Raw genomic sequence first — 16,498 nt, 5'->3', positions numbered from 1 at the left:
CAGGAACCATTGTCTCCAGGCCCATCATCTGGCTTCACACATGTAGGGCAGTAGCAGATTTCTGTACTTTGGTACAACCTGGTTACTGCTAAATGACAAGGCTATGTTACTAAGTGACAACCTATGTCCTGGACAGACCTTTTTCTCTGTTCCTGCTGGTATGAACTCTGCCCCTAGTGACCCACTGGCCATTTTTCCTGGTTAGAATTCAGAGGTTGTCCCAGATTACAGGTGTTTTTGGAAGGAGGGTATCAGAAAACACTATGTGTGGCTCCTTTTGGGCAAATGGGGTTTTGGTGTTAGCCAAGGGAGAAATTTTTCTGGAAGGGACACAAACCTTGAGCCTGGCAGTGGTGGTGGTGCATACCCTTAATCTAGTACTCATGAGGCAGAGGCAGTTTGAGACCAGCCTTGTCTACCCAGAAACCCTGTCACAGAAAATAAAAGGAACCTATTCTAGATCAATTTCAGAGACCAAATTTGTTTGGGCTATGGATGTGGACCAAGAGTGATCACGAAATGGACTTCTAGTTAAGCAGCCTCTACTCCATGAAAGTGTTTTTTGTTTCGGGTTTATTTTTTGGCAGTGTTTGTGGCTTAAAAATGAATTACTGTCAGATGTAGTCCATGGCAGTTCAGTATTCAAGTGGGTTCCATTGTAATAGGAACAGGGACTGTCTCTGACATGAACTGATTGGCCTGCTCTTTAATTACCTCCCCCTGAGGGGGAAGCAGCATTACCAGGCCACAGAAGACAACGCAGCCACTCCTGATGAGACCTAACTGACTAGGATCAGAAGGAAGGAAAAGAAGTCCTCCCCTATCAGTGGACTTGGGGAGGGACATACATGCAGAGAGGGGAGGAAGGGAGGGATCGGGACAGAAGGAGGGAGGGAACCACGGGGGGGGGGGATGCAAAGTGAATAAAGTGTAATTAATAAAGCAATCAGAAAAGGAAAAAAAAACAAAAAAATGAATTACTGTGATTTGATAAACACTGAATTTGTCACCAGTCCTCTGAGCACAGTCTTTATTTTGAGGGCTCTGTTCCTGACAATGATACTATGATGCTTGCTTCCCATAGTCCTCAGTAAGACCATAGGAGACCTCAACTGATAAAACTTCCCATTTGTCCATCAGGCGGGGTCAGGCAGCTGGGGCATAGCATTAGGGAATTGGAAAAGCTGAGTTTAAGAAACTTTAGATGTGCTGGTGACATTTAAAAGTGTGAAGAGGCAGTGGTTGGAGGGAAATAGCCATTTAAAGGTATGCATTACTTCTGAGTCGGGGGGGTCTCATACCAACTTGAACTAAAAGTCAAGGAAGGATGCCTTTGCTCCTGATCCTTCTGCCTCCATCTCCCAGGCATGCACAACTCATGGCTGTGTTCAGGGGATCAAACCCCTGGCTTCATGCACTCTTCCAAATGAATGACATCTCCAGCTCTTAAAGTATCTTTTTCAGTTGACTTTTAGCGTATGTGCACATATTTGTATACGGATGCATGCCCTGGCGTTGAGTGTGAAGGTGAGGAATAGGCGGAGCTGTTCTCCCTGTCCTCTGTGTGTCAGGCTTGGTGGCAAGTGCACCTTGACCGACTCGGCCATTTGCCAGCTCATGAGTGGAATTTAAACTAGATGAAAGAAATTTTCACTGATGAATAAATTTAGGGCACAGTGGTATGAAGGCATATGGGTTCCAACTGAGGCTTGGCACTATTGAGAAGCCATTGTAAAGGAAGGTGCAGCCTCTGATAGTTTGAAACTCTAGGTTGACAGGATCATGGAGAGAAACTGAGGCTTGGCACCACATGGCAGGGTTAGAGTCCCTGAAGAGAGCCCAGGAGAGGCTGCTGTTTGAACAGAGGTCCCAACATTTTAGAGACACTGGTACCACAGGACCAGCGAGTGGATCCTATCTGAATACATTCCAGAAAGTAGGCTGTGCAAGCCAGTAAGCAGTGTTAGCCATGGCCCATGTGTATGAGTTTCTGCTTAGGTATCCTTTGATGATGGACTGTGACGTAGAAGTGAAATGTACCCTTTCTTCTGTAAATTGCCTTGGTCATGGTATTTTATCAGGCAACCAGCGTGGTTTTTTTGTTGTTTAGTTTAAATTCAAATTTATCTCTTTCCTTTTTTTTTTTTTTTCATAGAAAACAGGTATTTCTAAGCACTCAGAACTGCCATTTCAGAATATCTGATAAAAGTATTTTAAAATACTGATTTTATTTGTGTGTGCATATCACACACTTACAAGCTTGGAAATCAGAGGACGACTTGTGGGAGTTGGTTCTCTCCATCCACAATGTGGGTTCTAGAAAGCAAACTCCAGTTATCAGGAAGCAAACTCCAGTTATCAGGCTTTACCCACTGAGCCATCTCTCTCGCCCAATAATTTTTTTTATCTCATTTTATCCACATAGCACTTAAAGTGTTTTAAAAGAATACCGAAAATAGTCCAACATTCTCTTTGTTTTGAGACAGGGTCTCTCTGTGTAGCCTTGGCTGTTCAGGACTCACTTTGTAGAACAGGCTGGCCTGGAACTCACAGAGACCTGCCTGCCTCTGCCTCCCAGAGTGCTGGGATTACAGGCGTGCACCACCGCGCCCAGCTAATAGTCCTACCTTACTAAATTTAAATACAATATTAGAATGATCAGAAAAGGAACGTCATCTGAAATGTCAGTGGTCCCTAGGCCTTCCTCAACTTTTCAGTTGCTTCAACAAACCAATTCATGTCAAATCAACCAAAGGGAGAATTCTAGCAGTCTTTACCGATATCCGTGTAGGATTGCTCTCGAATATAACGTCAAGATTTGGGGAAAAGAAACTTAACATTTGCCGGATGCTTCTCCCAGGAAGGGAGTGGAATTGTGAGGCTGGGTCACCAGGGAAAGGTCCTGCAGCTTTAGCAGACGCCCCTTGCCCTCGGGGGGGGGGGGGAGGGGGGAAGGAAGGCTGTTTCCGGCTTGTGCGCCTCCTAAATGCGGCCGGCCGCGGGTCACAGCTTCCTGTGGACCTTCTGGTGCTGGATGAGGTGGCCGTGCTGGTTGAAGGCCCGGCCGCACTGGCCGCACTCGTAAGGCTTCTCGCCCGTGTGGATGCGCTGGTGCTGGATGAGCACGGAGTACTGGCTGAAGGCCTTGCCGCAGCTGTTGCACTCGTAGGGCCTCTCGCCGGTGTGGGTCCTCAGGTGCACGATGAGCGTGGCTTTCAGGCTGAAGGCCTTGCCGCACTCGCTGCACCGGAAGGGCTTCTCGCCCGTGTGGATGCGCTCGTGCTGGACCAGCGAGCGGCGCGCGCTGAAGGCGTGCCCGCACTCGCCGCACACGTAGGGCTTCTCGCCGGTGTGGACCCTCTGGTGCTGGATGAGGTGCGAGTGCTGCACGAAGGCCTTCCCGCACTCGTAGCACGCGTAGGGCTTCTCCTCCGTGTGGATCCTCTCGTGGTTCATGAGGGTGGAGCGGTGGCTGAAGGTCTTGCCGCACTCGCCGCACTCGTAGGGCTTCTCGCCCGTGTGCACGTTGTGGTGCTGGATGAGCACCGAGCGGTCGCTGAAGGCCTTGCCGCACTCGCTGCAGGCGTAGGGCCTCTCGCCCGTGTGCACGCGCTGGTGCTGCAGCAGGGTCCTCTTGACGCTGAACGTCTTCCCGCACTCGCTGCAGCCGTGGGGCTTCTCCCCCGTGTGCACGCGCTGGTGGCTGCGCAGGACGGTGCTGTGGTTGAAGGCCTTCCCGCACAGCGGGCACACGTACGGCCTCTCCCCCGTGTGGATCCGCTGGTGCTGGATGAGGTGCGACAGCTGGGTGAAGGCCTTGCCGCACTCCAGGCACTCGTGGGGCTTCTCCCCCGTGTGGATCTTGTGGTGCTGGGCGAGGTCCGAGCTCACCCGGAAGGCCTTGCCGCACTCGTTACACTCGTAGGGCTTCTCGCCCGTGTGGATCCGCCGGTGCTTGCTGAGGACCGAGCTCTGGCTGAAGGCCTTCCCGCACGCATGGCACACGTAGGGCTTCTCCCCGGTGTGGATTCGCTGGTGCTGAAGCAGGTGAGAGCTCCGACCGAAGCGCTTGCCACACTCGAGGCACATGTAGGGCCTCTCTCCACTGGGAGCCGCCTGGTGCCGAGCAGGTGGCGCACTCGGGTTCGACCCCTGGACGTTCTGGGGGCCGACGGGGTTTGGACTTGAGCAGAAGTTCTGCTCTGTTTTGTAAGGTTCTTCATCCGCCTTCTTCAATACCGCTGGAGTCACTGTTTCTTCATCTGAGATTAATGGCTGCGCGTTCAAGCCTGGGGTTTGGGCCTCTTCCTTGGCCTTGCATTCTGAAACAACAGAGAGAAAATGAAAAGGCTAACGGCTGGGGTGGTACAAGCTGATGATCCCAGCACTTGAGAGGCCAGGGTGGGAGGGCTGTGAATCCAGCACCGGTCTGCGCTACCAACAAGGGCTGCTTGAAAACAAACAAACAAACAAACAAACAAACAAACACTATGACCAAAACCAGAATAAAACCCACCAAAGGTTAAGGCTACACAAAACTGCAGAGTACAGTCCTAAAGCCGGCTCTGCTGCAGTCTCTGCTGTGAGATCTGAAGGGAAAGTCTTTCAACAAATCAGAACTAACGGTGAGGTGAAGGGGGCCACCAGACTTCCAGCCCTGCTCAGAATGCATATGAAGCTGGTGCTCTCCCCGGAGTTATGATGGCTGAGCTTCCAGAGGCCGTGGGGAGTGAGGGCAGGACAGTGAGGTCTGTGAGGTAGGCAGCAGCACGTGAGTGATGACGTTGGGTCTATGGCCATCATGGGAAGCCTGGCGCCTTTGAACACGTCAGAGGGTGCTCTGGTGGGGCCAGAGGCCTCCTACATGGCGGGATGCTGATGGTCACCCTAGAGAAGGCCACTCAGTGTGAAGAATGTACCCTGCAGCAGGGGTAGAGTGGATCCGCAAGAGGCAGATAGTGGGACTCGGGTGCCACATTTAGCTTGTGAGAGCTGCAGTGTAGACAGTAAGAAAGGCTTTCTGGAACCAAGATAGTCTTTACAGGCAGAGCATGCCGTGTATGTGAGTACTGAGAATAGCTATGCTTTTTCTTTTGTTTTTCAAGACAGGGTTTCTCTGTGTAGCCCTGGCTTCCCTGAACTCACTCTGTAGGCCCGGCTGGCCTGAACTCAGAGATCCCCCTGCCTCAAGCCTTCCCGAGCGCTGGGATTGAAGGCGTGGGCCACCGTGGCCTGGCTAAAAACCTATGTTTCATATCTAAAATTTAAAGATGTCTGCTGCTTCAAGACTTTGTGTGGAGACAGCTACACTGGGCCACAGTGTGGAGAGGCCCTTCAAACACGAGGCCTAGCAGGGTATATAAGGCCAATTCTGCACACAGTGGGCGATAGTCCCTTCAGGTTTCCTCAGGCAAAAGAGGTCCATTCTACTCCTGCTGCAGAAGATGGCAGCCAGCCCCAGGAACACTAGAGGCTCTTGTAGCCGCCCACAGAGCACAACAGACTTAGTTGCCAGGCTCAGCCCTAACCGCTGTTTTCAGGGTCTTGGCTATGGACTTCCCTGAATGAGCTGTCATTCCTGATGGAGATCATAGGACAGGAAGCCCCACAGCACAGAAAGATAGATGAAGAGAATTCTTTTTAAATTTAAAGTGTGTGGGGGGGGAGGTGCCACTGTGTGCTCTTGGAGGTCAGAGGATAACTATTTGGACTGAGTTCTTTGCTTTCAACCATGTATGTCTGCGTACCACTTGTGTGCCCAGTGCCTGAGGAAGCCAGTAGGAGGGCATGAGATCCTTGGAAACTGGAGTTACAGACAGTTGTGAGCTGCCATGTGGGTGCTGGGAATTGAACTTGGGTCCTCTGAAAGGGCAGCCAGTGCTCTTAACCACTATGCCATCTCACCAGATCCCCCAAGTAACTTTCTGATGCTATTATAAATGTTATAATTTTAATATTTATACCTTTGTTTATTGCTGATTACATACAATACAAAAGATTTTTATTTTATTACCTAACAATATTGCTAAGTTCTCTTATAAATGCCAATCTCTTTTTTCTAAGTTAAAGATCACATAAACTTCAAAAACTACTTTCCCTTCCAAGTCTTACAGTTTTGTTGTTTGTTTTACTTTGCTTTATTTCATACATGGGGCCTCCTTAGTATAGTATTTCACAGGATAGGGGAAGTGGATTCTTTCCTAGCTGAGCTCAAATTTCCAGCCCTTCACCATGAGTATCAGGTTGAGAAACTTCCTTTCTATACTAAGATGCCTTATTGTTTTCTAAACCAACCAACAACCGTCTGAACCTCAGAACCCAGATCTCCCTCTAATACCTGGGTAGCCACCTATGGTCTTCTGAGCATCGACAAAATCCCTTGCCTCTACAAGGCTTAGCTTCCCCGTCCTTCCTCCTTTGTGCCAAGGTTCGCCAGCCCATCTGGCATCACCACTATCCCTGCACTTCCTTCTATGGCCTTCTGCCTGGCCCAGGATCTTCTTGTCTGTGGACATTCTGTCAGAGGAAGAATGACAGGACCTTCTCCTGACCCACGGAAGCTTCTTTCGTCAGTGGCTCAGTCTGAAGCAGGGTTAAGCCATTGGTGAAAACAGGCCCAGTTCTTTTACTCACCTGAGTGGTCACTTCCCAGGCTCTGGCTCAGGTCAGTTCCCTGCCCATCCAGGACCCACGGATCTTCTCCTCGTTCCAGCTGGGAGATCACAACAGGCTTGGATCCCGGAAGTCCTGCTCGTGAGGAGGGAAGCCCTTGGATTACACAATATTTAGTAAGATACTCCCTCAATCTGTGCTACATGCCGGCACGTGAAAATGAACATGACTTACATTCTGTTGGAGCTGAACGCTTGGAGATAAGCAAGCCTCAGGATCTCAGGATCAGTCTGCCCTGTGCCCCCTCCTCCCTGCAGCTGCCTCCCCTGGGAAACCCCCAGGAGTCCAGCTCACAAAGATACATAGATGGAGCCTTACCCAGTGAGACCACATTCCCATAGGTCTCCATCATCACATGGCGGTAGAGGCCTCGCTGAGCAGGGCCCAGGCGGGCCCACTCCTCCTGAGAGAGCAGGACAGCCACATCCTCGAAGGTCACCTTGGCCTGGAGTGACAGGGTTCTGAGTAACTGCACAGGTGACAGGTAGTGACATGGGAGACTGATGTGCCACCCCCCCTCCCCCTTAGAGTCACATGAGATCAACAGGAAGGAGTGGTAGAGTTCAGGAGATGTAGCAGTGTTTGAACTGCCTGGGTACAGGAGGACCAGAGGAGCTTTGGTTAAGCCACTGAATAAGCTTTTGGGACCACTCACCTGAGGAGGCCCTGCTGGCAGTGGCAGGAGGCCAGCTGCTGCCATCTTGGCTTCTTAGGTGTGTGGGGACAACAGAAAGCAGAGGATCCTGTTGGGGCTGAGAAAGGAGAGAGAACACATTGAGAGTCTGGTCCCGCAGGCCCTGACCCCCAGGGGTCCTTGTCATATAGCGAAAGGCATGCTGAAGCCACTGCAGGTCCGCCTTGTCCCATCGCTCCAGACTCAGGCTCACACTCCTGGGCCCATCCCAGCTAGTAGGCTTAGTTAGGGAAAGTTCCACTTAAAAAATTGGGAAGGGGAGCCTGAGGCTGTTATATCTTTGTGAGTTCAAGGCCAGGCAAGGCTTCACACCTGTTTTGTTTTTAAAGGTAAGTAGGCTAGGGGCTGGAGAGATGACTCAGTGGTTAAGAGCACTAGCTGTGCTTCAGGAGGACCCGAGTTCAATTCCCAGCACCCACATGACAGCTCATAACCGTCTGTAACGCCAATCGCAAGGGATCTGACACCACTCACACTAATGGACATAAAATAAAAGTTAAATAAAAGAAAAAAGTGCTTGCTACTGTTGCAAAGGACCCAGGCTTGCACACAGCTTCACTTCTAGGGGATCTCATGCTTTTTTTCTGGCCTCCATGGGCTGTTACACACATGTGGTATGCATGAACTCACCTAAGAACATACACTCGAATATAATGTTTTAAAAAAATGATAAGGAAGCCAGGCGAAGTGGCGAGAGCCTGAGCCAGTGCTCAGGGAGGCAGAGGCAGGTGGATCTCTGCAAGTTCAAGGCCAGCCTGGTCTACCAAGCCAGTCCAGAACAGCCAAGGCTACACAGAGAAACCCTGTCTCAGAAAACAAAAACAAAACAAAAAGGATTTCTGAGCAGGGTGCCTCTTGCTTTCTAAGGGTTTAAAGTTTCAACCCTTCACTCCCTAGACCAGTGGGGTTCTTATGGTTGACTGATCATATCTATGTTGGGGAGCCTGGGGTGGCCCTGGCCTCTGGTCCTGCCTGCTCACAGGCAGTAGTTCTACAGGGCCCTCCGTGCTCTATACTCAAGGCATTCTTGCAGCTCATGTGCAACCTGCAGGCTTTAAGCCAAGCTGCCTCCCAAGTACTCTCTCCTAAGTGAGAAGTGGATGGTCTACCTGAGGCCCTTAGTCAGTCTTAGATACCCAGTGGTGCTCTGAGCAGGCAAAGCCTCAACTGAGGGATTGGCAACATGAGCGGTTACTGTGGGTGAACTGACAAGGCAAGGGTTCAACCGAGGTTTGGTAATGCGAGCCTACACCTTGGTTATTGTGGGTAAACTGAGTCTAATGTAGCATAGTGTTTAAGATCTGAAAGACATCTTGTCTAAAATGAGAAGGGGACACTCAGGGGTGTGTGTGTGCCGGGGACATACAAAGATAGGCATTCAACAGCAGCTAAATGGCTGGGGAGAGAGGGGTTCTGAGAGTTGGTTCTGTAGCAGATGGATTCAGTTTTCTGGGGTTGGGAGCGGGGCATCTACAATAGTGAAACAGAACCAAGCCTGCAACTAATGGCAAATGGTACCAGAAAAAAAAAAAAAAAAAAAAAAAAAAGAGGAACAAGGAGGGCTGGAGAGATGGCTCTGAGGTTGGGAGCACTGGCTCCCCTTCCGGAGGTCCTGAATTCTGTCCCCAGCAACCACATGGTGCCTCATAACCATCTATAATGAGATCTGGTGCCCTCTTCTGGTGAGCAGGTGTACATGCAGGCAGAACATTGTATACATAATAAAGAAATCTTTTTTTAAAAAAACGAGGAACAATTACATCATTTTAGGCTTGTGGCTTTTTGATAATGAAATGGAAGCTAAGCATGGATCCTTTCCCTTGTAATTCCACCTGTTCAAAAGGTGGAGGCAGAAGGATCCTTAGTAAAAGACCAGGTTGTGCTACAAAGTAAGACCTTGTCTCCAAAAGAAGGAGGAGGAGGAGAAGAAAAAGGTGAACACATCATGATCTGCCTGTTGGGACAGGAAGTCAAGGTTACCCTATTTTTTAAATAAAATGTCAGATATGTATATCTGCATAGATCACTTTCAGGAAGACAAAATGAACAGCTGTCTCTGAGGAAAAGAGCAGGGTGGCAAGAAGGGAGAGGTTGACTTCACCTTCTCACCCTGTTGCTCTCCAAAGGCCATTCCTCCAAATGGGTGTGCATTTTGACAGAAGTACAATGCAACTGTAATCTAAACGAAGCTAGAATCTGAATAAAACTCCTTCAGAATTTGCTAAAAAGAATCCAGAAGAACGAGGAAACCCCAGTGGAGCCAGGTATCAAACCCAACACCACGGGGTGGGTTCTCAAAAGACAGATGGAGTCAGACACAGGTGGATGTGGGGACTCAAAGGTGACAGGCAGGCTGGCAAGACAGCTCAGTGGGTAAGAGTGCCTGCTGTCAAGTCTGAGGACCTGGTAGAAGGAGAGAACCGGCTCCCACTGGTTGTATACTGTGACCTCCACACATCTGCTATGGTATGCCCACAAACATAGGCAAGCACACAAAATAAAAAACAAAACAACACAAAAAATTAGGGCCAGTAAAATAGTTCAGTGGGCTTCCCACCAAGCTGGGACCTACATGGTGGAAGGAGAAGAACCAACTCTCACGATCTGTCTTCTATGTGCATGTGTGGCCCCACCCAGAAATCAACCAACCAACCAACCAATCAAAAAAGATGAGTCAGGTGGTGGTGGCACACAAGACTTTAATCCTAGCACTCCAGAGGCAGAGGCATGCGGATCTCTGTGAGTTCAAGGCCAGCCTGGTCTACAGAGTGAGTTCCAGGACACACAAGGCTACAGAGAGAAACCCTGTCTTGAAAAGAAAGCGCTCAGCCTCCTGTATCTGGCCTCTGCTTCCTTCACATGAGCTATCCCCTTTCCCAGTCCTCTGAGAGCAGCCAGACTGGCCTTTCTTGTCCTTCATGCATCCTTGTCCAGTTGCCTCCCAAGGGAGCAGATTCACTCCATGTCGTCTTTCCCCCTTTGGCTTTTGAGGAGACCACTGTCTTCACGTGATGTCACCTCCATGAGTCCCTGGAGCAATGCCTGGTAGGGATTCCTTTGATCTGTGCATGGCAAAATCCACTGTCAGTGCTTGGTCATACTGCAGTCAACTGGGCGCTGTCCTCCCTCAATGAGGCCTTCTCTGGACGGCTCCCTCCATCACCGGCCTCTTTGGTTCACTTGGGTGATATTTCCATCCTGACCCACATGAGAAACTGACCTTCACTGAATGAGCAGCTCTGGCTCCCTAGAAACCTGACAGAGTGACAGTCATTCAGTCCTGACTACACCTGGGTGAGGAGCTAACCATGCAAATACAGAGAAGCCGCATTCGGGCCTTCTGACAGGTCTCCAGGGCTCACGGGGCTGACCTAGAGACTTCTGGCTCTTGGCTGTGGAAATTTCTGTGACCTTCAGAGAATTTAGGTTTGTTACTACTTTTTTTTTTTTTAATTTTGCAAGCTAAATCAGAAACCAATTATTCATTTCGGAATTCCTCAAGATCTTGATGTGACACAACTTACATGTTTGTCCTAGAGCAGTGGCTCTGAACCATCCTCATGCTGCAACCCTTTTTCATGTATAAAAAGCTACCTGTGAGTACAAAACCACAACACTTGAAATTTTCCCTACGTAAATGATCATGCATTATCTATCTATCTATCTATCTATCTATCTACTAATTAATAGCTTTCCTATACACCAGTGACACTTGGTCTAAGACATGAAAGAACAGACACCACAAATCATAGTAATGCTAATTTGTATACTTTATTCACAACATCAATCAACATTTTATTTTGTTTTTCCAGACAAGATTTCTCTGTGTAGCCCTGGCTGTCCTGGAAATAAATCTGTAGACCAGGTTGGCCTCGAACTCAAAGATCCACTTGCTTCTGTCTCGTGAGTGCCAGGGATTAAAGGTATGTGCCTCCACAGCCCAGCCCATAAATCAACATTTTTATGAAAGATTATAGGGTCACAGGGTCTCCTAACTAAATAGTTTAAAAAAATATTTTTATTTATGTACGTTAGTGTTTTGCCTGCATGCATGTCTGTGTAAGAGTGTCAGGTCCCCTGGGAACTGGAGTTACAGATAGTTGTGAGCTGCCACATGGGTTCTGGGAATTGAACCCGAGTCCTCTGCAAGAGCAGCAAGCATTCATTTTCTTTCTTTCTTTTTAAGACTTATTTTTATGTGCACTGGTGTTTTGCATGTATGTATGTCTGTGTGAGGATGTCAGATCCCCTGGAACCGGAGTTGTGAGCTGCCATTTGGGTGCTGAAAATTGAACCCAGTTCCTCTGGAAGAGCAGCTCTTAACTGTTGAGCCATCTCTCCAGCCCCTAAATAATTTTATATTTATTTAGAAGACAACAAACACACAGGCAGCTCAGAGCTACTAAGGAGCTAGCTCTTTTTCAGAGCTTCACCAGCCAAAGGGCCATCCAAATTAATAGGGTCACTCTGGGCCCAGGCAGGAGTGGGCAGCTTAGACACAGCCAGGTATGTTGGCATACACCTGTAGTCCTAGCACTTGGGAAGCTGAGATGGACAGACTGCTAACACGAGACTACATAGTGAGTTCCGAGTCAGGGTTGTAAGAGAACAGTATCGGCTCAGGACCCCCAAGACCAAGTTTTTAGCACAAAGATTTATTTGTCCATAAACCTAAGCAGCCTGAGTCGGCCTGAGAGGTTCCAGGACTAGAGGATTGGAGAGCAAGCAGGGAATAAGAGACAAAGACAGGAGATAGAGGGTAAAGGAGAAGGGGAAGGGAACACGGGAGAGAGGGAAGGGCTTTTTGTCCCAGAGTGGGGACAAAGGCCTGCCTCTGGATAGAGAAGAGACAGACATGGCCCAATAGGTAAATGGCGGCTTAGAAAGATAAAATGAGAAATCCCCGTGTTAGGATGAGGTGTCTGATTTTAATTGGGTGTTAATGTTAATTAGGTGAACCAAGGGGGGTTTCTGATTGAAGGACTTCAATACTTTGATAGCTGGACCTCGGTAGTCCTCACCATAGGGATTCACCATATAAGGGACTAGACCTTGGTGGCTAGCTTTAGGAATATAATCTAATACCTTTACCAAGGTAGAGCGAATGCAGGAGAAAGGCAAGGCCTGCCAGGGCTACATCTGCCACGCTTGGGCTGGCCAGAGTCCCTTCACGCTACAATAAGCTACATAGCAAAATTCTGCCTCAAACAAAACACAGGAAAGAAGGGAGGTGGGGAGAGAATAAACAGCTTGGAAACAGAAACAGAGTTCAGTCCAGGTTGGGGGAGAGATTCAAACTGCTAGGAGAAAAAAAAAAAAGAAGATAATTAGCTATGTGCTTAAGTGTTTTAGTTAGAAATTAGAATTAAAACTAATACACAGTCCTCAACAAACTACCAGAAAGTGGGACAAAGACAAATGATTTTTTAACATTTTAAAAAGGACGACAAAGAAACCACATCAAGCTGTAACCTGTAATCCCAGCACTGAAGAGGATGAGGCAGGGGGATCCTAGGAGTTCCAGGGCAGCTGGAGCTACACAGGGGTCATGTCCCAAATGCAACCAGCCAACCAATCAAACACTGTCGGGGGAAGGATGATTGAGAGACCAGAAAGGGAATGGATTTCCAATACACGCCTGAACCAGAAAGCATCTTCAACCTAAAAGCTGCAGCTCGTCTGTCAAATGATGGAACAACACCTGAAGAAAATTACCTGAGACTGTACACCAGAATTGCCCTTATTTGCATAGCGAGAAAGTGCAAACAAAGGGACTCATCCTAGCCACCCGTGACCATCGCTGACCCATCTAGCCGCCCACAGCCCACTGCATATACAAGTTCTCTTCCTGCCGCGCTCCCTTGCCCTTTGCAGTATACTAAACAAACTTATTTTTGTTCTAAAGACTGGGTTAGTTCACCAAACAGAACCTCATCCACATCTCAAGCCAAGCCAAGTTAACAACTAGTAAGAAACCTAGTATCCTGGGCAGTGGTGGTACAAGCCTTGGGAGGCAGAGGCATTCAGATCTCTGTGAGTTCAAGTCTGGCCTGGAACTGGAGTTGCAGGACAGCCAGGGCTACACAGAGAAACCCTGTCTCAAAAAACAAAACAAAAAACAACAAAACAAAAAACCCTAACACACATCACAAAACCACCCAAACTTCCCAAAATAGGGGCAGAGAAGATGGTTGCTCTTCCAGAGGACTTGGGTTCAATTCCCAGCACCCACGTGGAGGCTCACGACCATCTGTAACTCCAGTCCTAGGGGATCTTGATACCATCTTCTGTCTTCCTCAGGCACTGTGCATACATGGTACATAGACATGCACACAGGCAAAACACCCATATACACAAAATAAAGTAAATAAATCTAACCATAGCCCTCCCCAGATAGGCCTAAGCAGAGGAATGAATTTAGTGTATGACAAAGGTGCACTTTTAAGTAAATGGAAAGATAAATTATCCAATAGATAGTGGATGATGTTAGCAATGGTTATGATTGGGGGCAGGGGCGGACTAAGGCTGGATTCTAACTTCACCCCTTACCTAAATAAATTCCATGCAGAACTAACATTTTACAAGTACCAGACAAAGCCAGATTATTTATAAGAGAATCTTGAAATAAGCCTTTTAAAACATAGCAAAAAGCCAAAATACTTTAATGGAAAATATTTGCCCATTGAACAAAACCAACAAAATCCTTTTAATTAAAACAAACAAACATAAAGCTGGGCAGGGTGGTGCCCGCCTTTGATCCCAGCACTTGGGAGGCAGAGGCAGGTGGATCTATGTGAGTTCAAGGCCAGCCTTGTGTACAAAGCGAGTCCGGGACAGCCAGGGCTACACACAGAGAAACCCTGTCTTGAAAAACAAAACAAAACAAAAATAAATAAATAAGACGAAATCAAAGAACTCACTTTCAGTGGAGTAAAACGACATATAGGGAAGTGTGTGTGTGTTTTTTTTAATATACACAAAAATAATACAAGCTGGTTAATCTGAACAGGGACAAACGCAGAGGTTTCACCCTCACCGACATCAACTGAGAATGGGTACTGAAACATCTTTATGGCAAGAACGCCCAGGAACTGGCCATTACTGGTCCTGACCTATTAACCCTGTTCCACTTCCCTGTGTCTCTCTTACAAGGAAATTCCCAGGGTGCAAAGCGACAGAACTGAGGTCCACACAGCTTCAAAGGATCTCTGCGGTAAAACCAAAGGCGCCTTCCTTTTACGTTAATAACAAAAGAGCGTGCGCCAGCGGTAGCACTAGCTTGCAATCATTCTAGAAAGACACGGGAAACCGCTTTCGGTGTAACTGTGCGCTCACTGACAGAGCGACATTTAAAAGAATTATTTTGGGCTGGGGGAGATGGTTATGGCCAACGTCCTTCTCTGGCCTTAGAGAATACGACTGTGCCCGTACTACTTGACCTCCCACACACAAGGAAATCATTGTGTATAATTCCTGGGTGTGTGTACCCACACACCAGCAAGCACATGAAGGCCAGAGGATAACCTCAGAAGCCTTTCACCTTCTGGGGGGGCAACAGCGTCTCTTTTCGGCCTGGAACTCGCCGAGGAAGCTCATGAGCTGGGGATAACAGCACTCGCGGCCACATCCGGCTTTTGAGGTGAGGTCTGGTGATGCGGACTCAGGTGTTTAACTGAGCCATCTCTCCATTCCCGGCAACATCACTCTCCAATAAAATTTACACGCGGAGGCTGGAGAGATGGCTCAGCGGTTGCTGGTCTTCCAGAGGACCCACACTCGATTCCCAGCACCCACGGCCAGTTTCGGGGAACCCGATGCCCCCTTCTGGCCTCCGTTGGCACCAGGCATGCACACGATATACGGATACGCATGCAGGCAAAGCACATGCATGCATGCATAAAGTAAAAACAAGAAAATGTCACGGTAGAGAAGTTGTGACCTAAAAGCCCGTACGGTGGCCCTAACTGTGGTCCCGGGTATGGGCAGGATCGTGCGAACCCAGGGCGTGCAGGGCAGTCTGGAACGCGGTTGGTTCACCAAACAAAACCTCATCCACATCCCAAGCCAAACCAAATTAACTAACCAGTAAGAGACCTTACGCACATCAGAACCATCCAACCCCCCCACTCCCTCCCCGAACCACGCTAGCCCGAGCCACTCGGATGGGTCCTTGGGCGGGGCCGGGGAGGTCCGAGGGACCGGGGCGGAGGGTGCTGCCTGGGTCAGCCTCCGGGCCGCAGCCATCCATCCGGGGAAGGGCTGGCGTACGTGAGGACGCGGAGCTTGGGTGCGGATGAGGGAGAGGGTCCCGCGCAGCCAACACAACGCCACTCACCAACTGCCGCAACCTTTCGCCCTGCGGCGGCTGCCTCAGCTCCCTGAGACAAAGGGGCCGTCCCGCCCGGTCTGCGCAGTCGTCAATCCCGGGGGACCCCGCCCCCTGGTCCACACCCCCCACTCTTGGACCACGGCGCCCGAGGGTCGGATGGCCCGCTCGCCCCGGGACCACCGAGAGCCCAGGCCTCCGCCGTTCCTAGAGAGACCGCGTTAGGGCCGGGACGCGCCTGCTCTTGCAGGCAGGGGCGGAAGCGGGCGCCCGCGGTCCCTACAAACCCGAGCGCCTCCTCGCCTCGCCCCCTCCCTGCGGCCCTTCTGCTCCAGGGAGGCTTCGGTCATTTCCGCCCAGCCCCTGCCCGCTTTGTGGCGATTTTCACGGTGGTCTGGCAGCGAGTCCTGGAACCTGTCAGGACAACTCGGGGTGCTTGGGTTTATTGTATAGTATGTGCCTGATTTCTTAAGGCCCTGCCAGTCTGTCATGTTTTTTTGTTTTTTTTTTCCCATCAGCACATCTCCTAGATTAGCACTGTATGGCTATTCCAATTGCTGCTTTGTATTTACCCACACTTGGTATAAAGCAGTCTTTTGAAAATGAGCTATCCTAGGGCTAGAGGGTATAACTGTCTGTTTGCTGCACAAGCCTGAGGATGAATTTAATCACTGGTACCCATGTAAAAAGACTGGGTCTCGTAGTGCTCGTTTGTAAGCCCAGCACAGGGGAGGAAGAACAAGGCCGATCTGGGGCTTGCTGGTCAGCCAGCCTACCTTAACCGACAAGCTTCAGGTTACTATGAG

General features: G+C 49.3%; 1 protein-coding gene across 1 annotated transcript; it reads right to left on the bottom strand.

The window, feature by feature from the left end:
* Positions 1-572: 572 nt before the first annotated feature.
* LOC110562432 (zinc finger protein 250) lies at positions 573-15,968 on the bottom strand. Its single transcript, XM_021659158.2, has 5 exons — positions 15,702-15,968; positions 7,328-7,424; positions 6,991-7,117; positions 6,634-6,747; positions 573-4,322 (listed from the first exon to the last, which is right to left on the bottom strand). The coding sequence occupies exons 2-5, from the start codon at positions 7,370-7,372 to the stop codon at positions 3,004-3,006; spliced, it is 1,605 nt and encodes a 534-aa protein (XP_021514833.1). The 5' UTR covers positions 7,373-7,424; positions 15,702-15,968; the 3' UTR covers positions 573-3,003.
* Positions 15,969-16,498: the final 530 nt, after the last annotated feature.

The sequence above is a fragment of the Meriones unguiculatus genome, chromosome 8, assembly GCF_030254825.1.
Source record: "Meriones unguiculatus strain TT.TT164.6M chromosome 8, Bangor_MerUng_6.1, whole genome shotgun sequence".
Taxonomy (NCBI): Eukaryota; Metazoa; Chordata; class Mammalia; order Rodentia; family Muridae; genus Meriones; species Meriones unguiculatus.
This window is presented reverse-complemented; position numbering and strand designations above follow the sequence as displayed.